This window comes from Orycteropus afer, unplaced genomic scaffold (genome assembly GCF_000298275.1).
Source record: "Orycteropus afer afer isolate SDZICR_OR568_19922 unplaced genomic scaffold, OryAfe1.0 scaffold00490, whole genome shotgun sequence".
Classification (NCBI taxonomy): domain Eukaryota; kingdom Metazoa; phylum Chordata; class Mammalia; order Tubulidentata; family Orycteropodidae; genus Orycteropus; species Orycteropus afer.
The window spans coordinates 958,128-970,991 of NW_006922077.1; the positions used below are offsets into that span (position 1 = coordinate 958,128).

General features: G+C 48.4%; 1 protein-coding gene across 1 annotated transcript in view; it reads left to right on the plus strand.

The window, feature by feature from the left end:
- Positions 1–313: 313 nt before the first annotated feature.
- The window catches only part of ERBB3 (erb-b2 receptor tyrosine kinase 3), an 18,229-nt gene continuing 5,678 nt past the window's right edge, over positions 314–12,864 (plus strand). The window contains exons 1-16 of the mRNA XM_007955105.1: positions 314–395; positions 4,133–4,284; positions 4,896–5,082; positions 5,794–5,919; positions 6,576–6,641; positions 6,797–6,915; positions 7,016–7,157; positions 7,449–7,562; positions 7,655–7,775; positions 9,835–9,908; positions 10,087–10,177; positions 10,432–10,637; positions 10,857–10,989; positions 11,187–11,277; positions 11,496–11,650; positions 11,923–11,976. Coding sequence (XP_007953296.1) covers positions 314–395; positions 4,133–4,284; positions 4,896–5,082; positions 5,794–5,919; positions 6,576–6,641; positions 6,797–6,915; positions 7,016–7,157; positions 7,449–7,562; positions 7,655–7,775; positions 9,835–9,908; positions 10,087–10,177; positions 10,432–10,637; positions 10,857–10,989; positions 11,187–11,277; positions 11,496–11,650; positions 11,923–11,976 — 1,913 coding nt within the window. The remainder of the gene's footprint in view (positions 396–4,132; positions 4,285–4,895; positions 5,083–5,793; positions 5,920–6,575; positions 6,642–6,796; positions 6,916–7,015; positions 7,158–7,448; positions 7,563–7,654; positions 7,776–9,834; positions 9,909–10,086; positions 10,178–10,431; positions 10,638–10,856; positions 10,990–11,186; positions 11,278–11,495; positions 11,651–11,922; positions 11,977–12,864) is intronic.

The following is a 12,864-nucleotide window of genomic DNA, read 5'->3' on the forward strand; positions in this document are numbered from 1 at the left end:
AGTCCCGGAGTTGCCAGTTGCTGTGGGGCTGGCATTCGGAGCAGAGTCGGAGACTCCAGCAAACTCTGCTCCAGCCCAGCGCGGAAAGGGGGCGCGGCCGTGACTCACCCCCTCCCCTGCACGCCCTCTCTCCCTCCCCTCACAGACACACACCCCTGCTACCCGCCAGGACTCTGGCTCTGGTGGTAATTTGCTGCCGCCGTTGCCGCCGCCGCCACTTCGCTGGCGGCTCAGGTGGCTCCCGCTTCGATGTCCTAGCCCAGGGGCCCCCGGGCCGGACTCGGCTGGGCTCCCCTCACCCTCCTCTGGAGTCATGAGGGCAAATGGGGCTCTGCAGGTGCTGGGCTTGCTTCTCAGCCTGGCCCGGGGCTCCGAAGTGGGCAACTCGCAGACAGGTAAGCGGCGCGGGAGCACCAGCCAGCTCGAAACCCGCGAACCGGAACCGTGCGCAGAGCCCTTGAGGGTGTGAGGCACAGAGTCGCAAACCATGTGCTGGGGTTGCTGACCCCGGGTCTGCGGAGACCACCTGGGAGGGGGCGGTCAGGCTCAGATTGTCGGCTTGGTTAAGTCAGGGAAGGGCTTCATGATCCCCCTTCTCCCGCGCGTCGCGTACCCTCTAATTCGATCCCTTGGCGGTACTGACGCTGAAACTGTAGTTCACACTTCTGAGGGACCTGAGGATAAGGCTGGAGGTGGAGATCTTGGCGGGAGGTGGGGGTCTCGTTAGCCCCTACCCTTCCCCCCCTCCCAGTTTCAGCCACCTCCAGTTTCGTTGTTTTGCCGACAGGGCGGAGCTACGGAAGGGTTGGGGGTGGGGAGGAAAGGTGGTGGTGGTTGTTGTTCTCTTGGTGTTGGAAAACAGGAGCTGCACCTCCTCTTCCGTGAGTGGGCCAGGCCCTGGGGAGGGCTGAGATTAACCAGAGGGCCAAGTCCAGGTGATATCAGGGTGAGAGGCCCAACCAAGCCTGGCTGCCCGCTTTCCCATAAAGTAATAAAGCTGACTGGTCCCCGACTTGACAACCTCTTTTTGCCAAGGCACAATTCGGTTCACCTAGTATTTACTGTAACCAGAAGGCTGGCGGTTCAAACCCACCAGCCATTCCTTGGAAGGAAGGTTGGGCAATCCACTTCCGTAGTGATACCGCCTTGGAAACCCAAGGGGGGGTCGCTGTGAGTCGGGTCGACTGGAAGGCACATAACAACAGTATTTACTGAGCATCTATTATATACCAGGCCCTGGGCCCTGAGCTGTAGGGGCAAAGACTTCCACCCTCTAATTCTCCATTTGTCTTTTCTCTCCCCAACTTGGGACCAGTGGGGCACTTCTTCCACATCCTGAGCAACCTGTCCCAGAGAGTCCTTCCCAGGCAGCTTCTCACCCAGTTCTGTTTATTTGACTCTAGGAAACAAGAGTCCCAGATTGCTCTTTTCTACTCCCCCTTCATGACATCTGATCCCTTTTTTGGGGGGTGTCTCTGGGACTGTAGACACCTGAGGGGTGTCGGAACCAGAGGAGCCCTATTGATCTCTCCCAGATCCCAGCCTGCAGTGTGGCATAGGGGCCAGGGCCCCTTCCCCAGGGTGGGAGGGGGTAAACACCTGTGCTTCCCCCACAGTTGCTGGGCCTAAATTTAGACCCTGGGATCTTGAGATAGGAACACTCCCAGATGGTGGAGGGCGGGGGTCTGGGGACTGGAGTGAGAGGGAGGAGTGAAGTGACGGTATGTGGTCCATCCAGGCAACTGGAATCTTTAACCAAGAACCCAGGAGCTCCAGATCCTGGTTCCTTCCCTAGGGGAGGCAGGAGGCAGGCATGGTTGGGTCTCTTTACCCTTTATCTGGGTTCTGCAGCCTCTGGGCATCCGGCCCTGTCTCAGTTCTTCTATAGCCCCTTTGTCCCAGCTGTGATGGGGGTGGGGGATGTTGGAGGGGAGGCCCTTGGTTGAGGAGGGGCTAGAGATTCTTGCTCTGTCTCACTCCCAGTTTGCTCTATCAAAGGAGGGCTCCTTCCTATGACCCTGGCCCCCGGGACAGCCAGGGATTTTTATAAAATTCCTCTCCCTCTGTCCCCCTCCTCAAGCTGTCAGGCTCCTCCCCAAAGATGTTCATCCTCTCTCCCTGCCCAGGCTCTTTGCTCCCTGTTTATGTAATATGAACTTTACCCTCAGGGTGGCAGGAAACTGGGGATGGACCTCTAACAACACCACCACTAACTTTCCAAGCACACGTATATGGGCAGGTTTGGTGGATGGGACAGCTGAAATACTTACCAATAAGAAAATCCAAGGGCAGAACCCATAAAGATTTCTAGGCCAGCAGGGGCGCTATGATGATGATGTGTGTGTGTGTGTGTGTGTGTGTGTGCTCACGCACACATACACACCACTTCCCTATGCAGAAATCTTGGCTCCTCCCTTATCTGGGGAGAAGGATTGGCGCCTTAACTTGGAAGAAGAGGTGTCTTGCCAGGAAGGGGGTTGGGGTGGGGCTATTCCAGAAATGACTAACCTTCCTAGTCTCTTTCATTTCTGCTCAAAGACCCTGAAGTTCCCAGGCTGCTTTGGGAGTTCCTGGCCTATGTACCCATCTTTGCTGAGTCTACTCCCCCTCCATAGGGTGTGATAGGCAAGGGGAAGCCTCAAAGGTCAATCAATTGGTCAGAATTGGGGTGGACCTAGAAGGAGCTGGGACCTTGGCGCCTCACCACTCTCCCTCCATTCCTTCTTTTGCCTCCTACTGAGCTGACACTGCCTCAGGGAAGGGTGGCTGGAACAGGTGGTATCTACCCTCATACACACAGTCTTGCTTGGGGCCAGATAAAGAGGTAGGAGTAGGGCTTCAAGGTCCAAGATTTCCCAAAGCCCCTATGTCCTCCATATTTATAAGGTAAAGGGAAGCCCAAGATTGACGTGCCTCCTGAACCTCAAGTCTATACTATGTTCCCTAATGCCAATGATGATGATTACCCTGTTGTGAAGGCCTTTTCATAAACCGTTCAGTCAGTGGAATTGGGTGAATGGCTTGACGGGAGTCTGCTGCTGTTTCCCCACCAGGCTTCTCAGTATTTGTTAAAAATACCTCAGGGATGGAAAGTGTGATGCTGAGGGAGCTGCAGTGGATCAGGATAGGGAAAGGGAGTGGGAAGGAGAGCCAGAGTTGTTTAGGAAAAGGATGGGGTGGGTAGGCTACCAGCTCCTTATCTTCAGCTTTAAAGACAAAGCTCCCATTGACCCCTCACCAAAGCCCCCCCCCCCTTTCTAGTGAGGTCACTTGTCTGAACCTAAGGCTTGAGGGTGGTGAGGGGGTGCTGCTGAGCAAGGGGAGTCTGGGAATAGGGTGGGGCAGACCCCTCCTCCTGGTTAGAATCGCTTCATTGTGGGCTGGACTGTGGCCCCAGGCACTGCCCCTACCCTCTGCCCCCATCCTACCCTCAGTAGACACAATAGGGGCTGTGTGCTAGCCCCAAAGAGATATTTATTCCGGGATTTAGAGAGAGGCTTGGATGGGGTTAGAGAAATAAGTGCCCTGTGAAGGGGAAGAGGGAGGAAGAAGGGGAGTAACATAAATTTCTGTCCTTTTCTAACTTCTCCTTTCTAGAAGGGAAAAATCCTAATTCTCCTTTGATTAACCCCTTAGTGCCCAAATTCATACTCAAAAGAGGCACAGAGGAGCCCCTTTGCACCTTCCTGTCTGGGAAGATTCTAAGACAAGAGGAAGCTCAGCATCTCAGCCCAATATAAGCCTCCCTGTCAATCCCTGAGTTGTACAAATGGTTTGAGCTACTAACCTAAAGATTGATGGTTGGAGTCCACCCAGCAGTGCCACAGAAGGACTTATACATTAAAGAAGCATATAGATTAAGATTCGAGATTATACATTAAAGAAGTTTATAGATTAAAGATTACAGAGCAGTTGTACTCTGTAACATGTGGGATCACCATGAGTCAAACTGATTCGATGGCAATGGGTTTGGTTTGGTTTTATTTATCTCTAGGGGGAGAGTTGGAAGCAACTGCCTTCTGATCCTGTTGTGTATTACTGTTGCCGTAGCAGAGGGCAACTAAGGGGGTATTCTTAGGGGAAAGGGAATGAGGCTAAAACTTGTGTTATCTCTTATCTCCACTTTGAACAGTGTGTCCTGGAACTCTGAATGGGCTGAGTGTGACCGGCGATGCAGAGAACCAATACCAGACACTGTACAAACTCTACAATGAGTGTGAGGTGGTGATGGGGAACCTCGAGATCGTGCTCACGGGACACAATGCTGACCTCTCATTCTTGCAGGTTAGAGAACCTAGCCACCTCCCACAACCTGTCCCTCTTTATTCTCCCCAGAGACACTTGCTTCTCTTCCTCAGGCCTACCTCCTGCTGGATGGAGTTAGCATTCCTAAGATGTAAACATTTCTAAGATCTACTCTTCTGTATTTATGGGGACAATGACTGGAATCTGGGACCTACGACCTATTACCATAGCCAGAGATATATAGAAGCTAGCCATAATGAGAAGGGGGCAGGGGGTGGTTGTACAAGGTAAATAGGGACTGATGCAGAGAGCCAACTCGATGACACCTAACAGCAGCAAGGATTCCTTAAGGAGCCCTGGTGGGGCAGTGGTAAAGTGCTCAGATGCTAACTAAAAGGCCAGCTGTTTGACCCTACCAACTACTCTGCAAGAGAAAGATGTGACAATCTGCTTCCATAAAGATTTACAGCCTTGAAAACCCTCTGGTCAGTCCTACTCTGTCCTATAGGGTCACTATGAGTCTGAATTGACTTGAAAGCAGTGTTGGAGGTGGGGGTGGGGGTAGTATTCCTAATGCCTTAAGGAGGGAGAGGGGATTGAGACCTTTTACCCTGTTGTTCATCTCACTGACACAATCTCTTCTATCACAGTGGATCCGAGAAGTGACAGGTTATGTCCTTGTGGCCATGAATGAGTTCTCTACACTGCCGCTGCCCAACCTGCGAGTAGTACGGGGAACCCAGGTCTACGATGGGAAGTTTGCCATCTTTGTCATGTTGAACTATAATACCAACTCCAGCCATGCTCTGCGCCAGCTCCGCTTTACCCAGCTCACTGGTCAGTTCCCAATGAGTCCTTCAGGTCTTGCTTCTCAGCCAGCCTGCTGACAGGCCTCTCCTTGGTGATGACCCAAAACAGCTCACTCCAACTTCCTCTTCGAGGATGTCCACCACCTTAACAGCTATAGGTCTCCACTCCTTAAACAACAGAGGGCCTCCCAGTAGGGAATTGGAAGCATCTACCCTAGAGGGAGGATCTTTATGTCCTGGAGAGGCAGGAGTTAGACCTAAATCTGTTTCTATTCCTCTGATCTCAAAGCAGTGTATCTTGGTGTCTCTTTTCCCTGGGAATCCTATCTTTAATCCCTCCCCAAACCCCCACAAGCTAGAGGGATAGAGGAGTTAAATATCACCTGGCCATCTTCCACTTTTCCCTGTCCTAGTCAGATAGAAAATACACAAGCAGGCTGTGTGTTTGGGGGGAGAGGGGGAGGTGAGCTTGAGTCAGAGATCTTCTCTCCTCTCTCCCCTCCCCCACTGGCCAAACCGGATCTAGACAGGTGTTTGAGGAGACTCCAGTTCTTTGGGCCTGGCTCCTCCTCTGCTCTATAATGTGAATCTTCTCCACAGCCTGGATTTAATTGGACCTATCTACCTGCCCCATTTCCCCTACTCCTGAGTTTTAAGAGTCCTTTTGGACTGGTGGGGAGTTAGAGAAGAGTAGGTCTGCTGTACCCCTTAACCCTGTCACTTCTCTTCCCTACCTCAGAAATTCTGTCAGGGGGTGTTTATATTGAGAGGAATGAGAAACTTTGTCACATGGACACAGTCGACTGGAGGGACATCGTGAGGCACCAGGATGCTGAGATAGTGGTGAAGGAAAATGGCAAGAACTGTGAGTGACCATGACCTAGACTGTTCTCCCTGTCCCCACCAAACCATTGTGACTCCTTTTCCATCATCATTATATTCTTGTGTTTTAATCTGAACCTACCCCTTCTTCTGAACCAACAACTCAGGCCCTAGACCCAAGGAGCCTGCCAGGAGGGACCAGGTCAGTTTCCTAAAATCCAAACAACAGAATTAATGTCAAGAAAACAGGAAAAAGATGTCAGTGTACTAAATGGAGAAGCCAAATCTTTGGACTCCACATCATTACCCTTCCCACTATAACATACTCCCTTCTCTTTGGAACCTACCCACCCCTGACCACAATCTGCTTCTTAACTGCCTATTCACACACACATATCCCTGCTGGGTTCAATCTGCCAAGGAGGAACCAAGTTCCTAGGCTGTGGCTGGGACTAAAGTTGGCATTTACCCCAGTCCCTCCCTTTCAGCTGCCCAGTGGGTGCTGTGGAGGTGTGGCTCCAACCCTTGTTGACAGGTTCATTTGAACTCAGCCTTATTCTCCAAGGGTGAGGAGGGACAATACTCTGACTTCTCACTTCCTTGGGCTGGGGTGCCTGTGTCCTGACATCATACCCTATTGATTCAAGCAAATCTTTCTTAATCCTATTGACCCCTTGTGTTGTTTTCTCTCCCAACCAGGTCCCCCCTGTCATGAGGTCTGCAAGGGACGATGCTGGGGTCCAGGACCAGAAGACTGCCAGACATGTGGGTCTTCTTTACCCCAGAAACTTCAAACTCATACATTTTCATATCCTTGCCTACCCTAGCCTGTGTCAACATTGGGATTAGGGATGAGTCTGGAAGGCTCTTAGAATACAGTGCTAAGAGCTCTGACAACTATGTTTCCTCTCCCTCCATAGTGACCAAGACCATCTGTGCCCCTCAATGTAATGGCCACTGCTTTGGGCCCAACCCCAATCAGTGCTGCCACGATGAGTGTGCAGGAGGCTGCTCAGGCCCTCAGGACACAGACTGCTTTGTACGTACCAGCACCTGCCTGGGACCTGAAATGAGGATGGGGGCTTTGGGAAGGAGGTAGGGGTACATATGTAACATTTATGAGTCCCTCATGTTCCCAGGCCTGCCGACACTTCAATGACAGTGGAGCCTGTGTACGTCAGTGTCCACAGCCTCTTGTCTACAACAAACTAACTTTCCAGCTGGAACCCAATCCCCACACCAAGTATCAATATGGAGGAGTTTGTGTGGCCAGCTGTCCCCGTAAGTGCCTGACAGGAAAGAACAACTGCATTGTACCCAGGATTTTAGATGGAATTTTAGGGGACATAACGCAGTCAAGTTGGGTGAAAAACAGAAGAGGTATAGAAGGCAAGTGGTTGTAACCATCTAATCACCCTAGATCCTGTCCCATTTCAAAAACTTAGGGTGGTAGGGATATGGGCAAACTCAGTACAGAGCAGGAGGGAGCAAGAGCTCAGGGGAGGAGTTTGGTTGTAGTTTGAAATGTTCCTCATTTCTAATTGTAATTCTGATCTAATTCTAATTCCCTAGATAACTTTGTGGTGGATCAAGCTTCCTGTGTCAGGGCGTGTCCTCCAGATAAGATGGAGGTAGATAAAAATGGACTCAAAATGTGTGAGCCTTGTGGGGGACTGTGCCCCAAAGGTGAGTGGGAGATGGGAAGAAGTTGGTAAAGGAACATCCTTTCCTCTGAAACTATTCAGGACACCTCTCCTGAGCTCCTTTTGTGTTTGCAGCCTGTGACGGTACGGGCTCTGGGAGCCGCTCCCAGACTGTGGACTCGAGCAACATCGACAGATTTGTGAACTGCACCAAGATCCTAGGCAACCTGGACTTCCTGATCACTGGCCTCAATGGGTTAGAAATCAGAGATTCTGCTTTCCATTCTTGATCCCTGGCCTCATTCACCCTTTCACAGTTCATTGCATTGCTTACCCCTTTATATGTAGACCTGGTTAGGAATCTAAGTCATAAAATCAGAGATTGCAAAGGGCCTTGAGATAGTGCTTAAGTCAACCTCCCACCCAGGGCTTGAATCCCCTCAGGGACATCCCTAGGTGATCCAATGGCAGGGATCGGGTATTCTCCCTCCTACTTAAAGTTTTGTAAAACTTTGTTTTTAAATTTAGATCACCATATGTCCCCATGACTTCCATCTCTCTTCCTAAATCATGCTCTATGGAGCAAGAAAGAGCAAAGAGATTTTCTAATGCATAGGACAGCATTCAAAACGTGTGTGTGTGTGTGTGTGTGTGTTTATGCATGTATGTCCATCTTTTTTTTTTTAACTTTTTATTTTGATATACTTTCAGATCTACACTAAATATATAAGAATGGTATAAGGATTTCCCTCTTAACTCACAATCCCCACATGTTAACATTACACATTTTCTTTTATTATTTCTTTCACTCTTTCCCTCCCCTTCTTCTCCCTCTTTCCTTGTCTCTCTCCCTCTCCATCTCCCCATAAACATACACACACACACACACACGTACACATACTTGTTGCCAGGGAGTAGATTCTGACTTATGATGTCCCTATGTTTTACACAGAACAGCTACATAGGGTTCTTAGCAGTAATCTTTACAGAAACAGATGTCCAGGTTTTTCTTCTGTAGCACCACTGGGTGGGTTCTAACCATCAAGCTTTAAGTTAGGAGTACAGTGCAAACATTTGCATTACCCAGGGACCCTCACATATACACATACATCTACACATATTATACACACTATTGTTTTTCTCAACAACTTGAGGGTAAGTTTCCATACATGGTGCACCTTACCCCTGTTATATTTGAGTGTGCATTCCCTAAAAGCAAGAACATTTTCTTACATGAACACAGTACAATCATTTAAATCAGAAAATTAACATGATACAAAATGTTATCTAACCTTTAAACTTTATTCAGATTTTACCAGTTGTCCCACTAACATACTTTATAGTAAAAGAAAATTCTGAATCAATGTTCATGTCTATTTAGTCTTCTTAATCTGAAGTCAGGGCCCTGGTGGTACAGTGGTTAAAGCACCCAGATGCTAACTGAAAGGTTCTAACCCACCAGCTGCTCCGTTTCCATAAAGATTTACAGCATTGGAAACACTACGGAGCACTTTACTCTGTCCTATAGGGTCACTATGAGTCAGAATCAACTCAATGGCATTAGGGTTGGTTGGTTGTTTAATCTGGAAACATTTCTTAGTTTTTGTTTGTCTTACATGAGATTAACAATTTTGATGAGTACAGGCCAAGTAACTGGTAAAATGTTCCTCTGTTTGGGTTTGTCTGATATTTCCTCATGATTAGATTTAGGTTATATGTTTCTCACAGCGATACCACAGATGTTATGTTCTTAGTGCCTCATATTAAAGAGGCACATGTGCTGATTTGTCCTATCACTGGTGATCAATCTCTGGTCACTCGGTTAAGGTGGTATTTTGCCACGTTTCTCTATTATAAAGTTACTATTGTTTTCTTTATAATTAATAACTATCTTGTCAGGAGATGTTTGCTGGAATCAATTATTATAATGATGGTCAAATTATGATTTTCTAATTATATTATTCCCCTTCTTAGTTTTGTATGTATTTCAGTATGGATATTTATTTTATTCAGTGATTCAGAATCTATTTGATAGCCACTTTTTGTTTAGTCTTTTACAATTATTTATTTTGGTGTATATCTGCTCCTGAGTTGGCCAGTGGAGCCCCTTCAAATTGGCTCTTTGGGTTTAGACCCTTTATTCTTTGACCACTTCCTTATTTTTGGGCACAAGATGTATGTAGGCCCCAGCCATTTCTCCAAGGAACCTGGAGCCTTTTTAGTGGAGAATATTTAGAAACCAAGTTTTGAGACTAGATGTGCTCATTGCAACTGGAGTATACCTCTGTCTTGTTATCTCTTTTTATTGTTCTCAGAGACCCCTGGCACAAGATCCCTGCCCTAGATCCTGAGAAACTCAATGTCTTCCGTACAGTACGGGAGATCACAGGTGAGTAGAAAGAGAGGATACCATTTTTGAGAGAAACAGATGAACCACTGACACAAATTGAAGCCTAACTACTTAATAAAATTATGTCCCAAGCAACAGTGGAGGGGCTAAGAGAAAGAATCTGGGGAAGAGAAAGGGGAGAAGGCTTCCTCCTTATGTGCCTCTTCCAACTCCTTAGGTTACCTAAACATCCAGTCCTGGCCTCCCCACATGCACAACTTCAGTGTCTTTTCCAACCTGACAACCATTGAGGGCAGAAGCCTCTACAAGTGAGTACGGGATGTGGAGTTGGTAGCATCACCATGCAATGAATTCTGGTTTTTAGGCATGTTTGGGTGAAATACAAGGCATTGACTCATACATCAGGCCCAAAGGGTCTGAGAGCTTAACAAGGAAAAGGCAAAAGAGGGATTCCCTCTCAGTGAGGCTGACTAGCCCAGAGCAAATTTACTGAGTAAGAATGAATCCACTGCACAATTTTCCCTTTGTAATCTCTCCGTTCATTCTGTCTACTTATTCTCAGCCGGGGGTTCTCACTGTTGATCATGAAGAACTTGAATATCACGTCTCTGGGCCTCCGGTCCCTAAGGGAAATTAGTGCTGGACGTATCTACATAAGTGCCAATCGGCAGCTCTGCTATCACCATTCTCTAAACTGGACAAAGCTACTTCGGGGACCAACAGAAGAGAGATTAGACATAAAGCATAATCGGCCCCGCAGAGACTGCGGTGAGGGAAAGGGTCCACAGGTAGTGGGAAGAGGGAGTCAGGGGAGAGAGGGGTATAAAGACTCTTTTGCCTTGGAAGTGACAGCAGGGGTGGCAGGTAGAACCAAGGAGAAGGGGGACAGTAGAAGCTTTGGGGGTTCAGAAGCAATAATGAGGAATTCAGGAGAGGGCTTGTTTGGAGTTCTCAGACTGCTTTCCTAATCTACCCCTTCCTCTCCAGTGGCAGAGGGCAAAGTGTGTGATCCACTGTGCTCCTCTGGGGGATGCTGGGGCCCAGGCCCTGGTCAGTGCTTATCCTGCCGAAACTACAGCCGAGGAGGTGTCTGTGTGACGCACTGCAACTTTCTGAATGGGTACAGTGAGAGGAAAGAGTCAAGAAGGGGTGGAGGTGGGGCCCTGGGACAAAACTATTTGGGCGACACCTGAAAGTCTTTAGACAACTTTCTGCATATGCCTTGGTGGGGATGAGGTAGGAGATCCTGTGGTTGGGGGATCAGGGCATAAGAGTCAGGACTTGAAAATTACCCTCTCCCCTTACCCCTCACTACAGGGAACCTCGTGAGTTTGCCCATGAGGCTGAATGTTTCTCCTGCCACCCAGAATGCCAACCCATGGAGGGCACTGCCACATGCAATGGCTCGGTATAGTAGAAACACCAGGGTCTGTAAGAGAGGAAAGGGCAGGGGCAACACTGGAGGGTCTTGGGAATGACATGGCTAAATCCCAAAGCCAACACAGGGAGCCCAGATAATGCTAGGGCTTATGGATGGAGGATCTACAATGCCTAAGTTGGTCCTTGCTGGAGGTGTGGGATTGACCATAGGACCCCATTCTTTCTAACCTTCTCTTTTCTACCCAGGGCTCTGATGCTTGTGCCCAGTGTGCCCATTTTCGAGATGGGCCCCACTGTGTGAGCAGCTGCCCCGATGGAATCCTAGGTGCCAAGGGTCCCATCTATAAGTACCCAGATGTTCAGAATGAATGCCGACCTTGCCATGAGAATTGCACCCAAGGGTCAGTGATAGGATGAGGAGGTCAAAAGGACAGTGATTTAAGAATTATTCCAAGCTGTGTAGTGAAGGAGTGGGTGAAAGAAAACTCCACTAGCACAAGATTGCACCATGGTTTTGGGAAACTGGAATAAGCTCAGCTCAAGGGAGGGCTGGCAAAGTAGGGGTGTGGGATGGGATGGCATGATAGGATTTGGAACAAGCTTTTGTATATAAAGGAATTGACCCTTGTTGTCCAAGCTTCTATTTAAAGGCATGACTTTCTTTCTTTTCCAGGTGTAAGGGGCCAGACCTACAAGACTGTTTGGGCCAAAAACAGTCACTGATCAGGTATAATGGGCTTGGTGATTCAGAAAATTGGGGATATTTATGAGAGAATCTAGTGAAAGAACAATTACCTGCTAGGAAGAAAAAACAAAACCAAACTCATTGCCATCAAGTTGAATCCGACTCATAACAACCCCACTTGGGCTGCCAAGGCAGTATCACTACAGAAGTAGATTCCCCAATCTTCCTTCCGAGGAGTGGCTGGTGGGTTTGAACTGCCAGCCTTCTAGTTAGCAGTCAAGTGCCTTAGGCACTACGCCACCAGAGCTCCTTGCTAGGAAGACTGGGTCTCTGTTCACTCTGGCCTTCTGTATACAGTTTACCAGAGCACTGGATGGGCGACATAAGAATCCAGGCTCCTACCATTCTCTTTCTAAAATTAACTTGCATATAACTTAACCCTTTTAGTGCTCAAGATTACACACACACACACACACACAGGATGTAATCCTCCACTGACATGGAGTTGATTCCAACTCAAAATGACCCTATAGGACAAAGTAGAAGTGCCCCATAGGTTTTCCAAGGCTGTAAATCTTTATGAAGCAGACTGCCACATCTTTCTCTCGCAGAGCAGCTGGCAGATTCCAACCACTCACCTGTTGGTTAGCAGAGCCAAGCACTAACTGCTATACCATCACGGCTCCTATATATATAAGGTCTGGTAGCATAGTGGCTAAGGCACTTGCCTGCTAACCAGAAAGCTGGCAGTTCAAACCCACCAGCCACTCCTTGGAAGGAAGATGGGGCAATCTACTACTGTAGTGATACTGCCTCGGAAATCCAAGGAGGGGGGGTCGCTATGAGTCGGGTCCGACTCGACGGCACATAACAACAACAACAAATATATATATATATATATATACACACACACACACACATACACACACA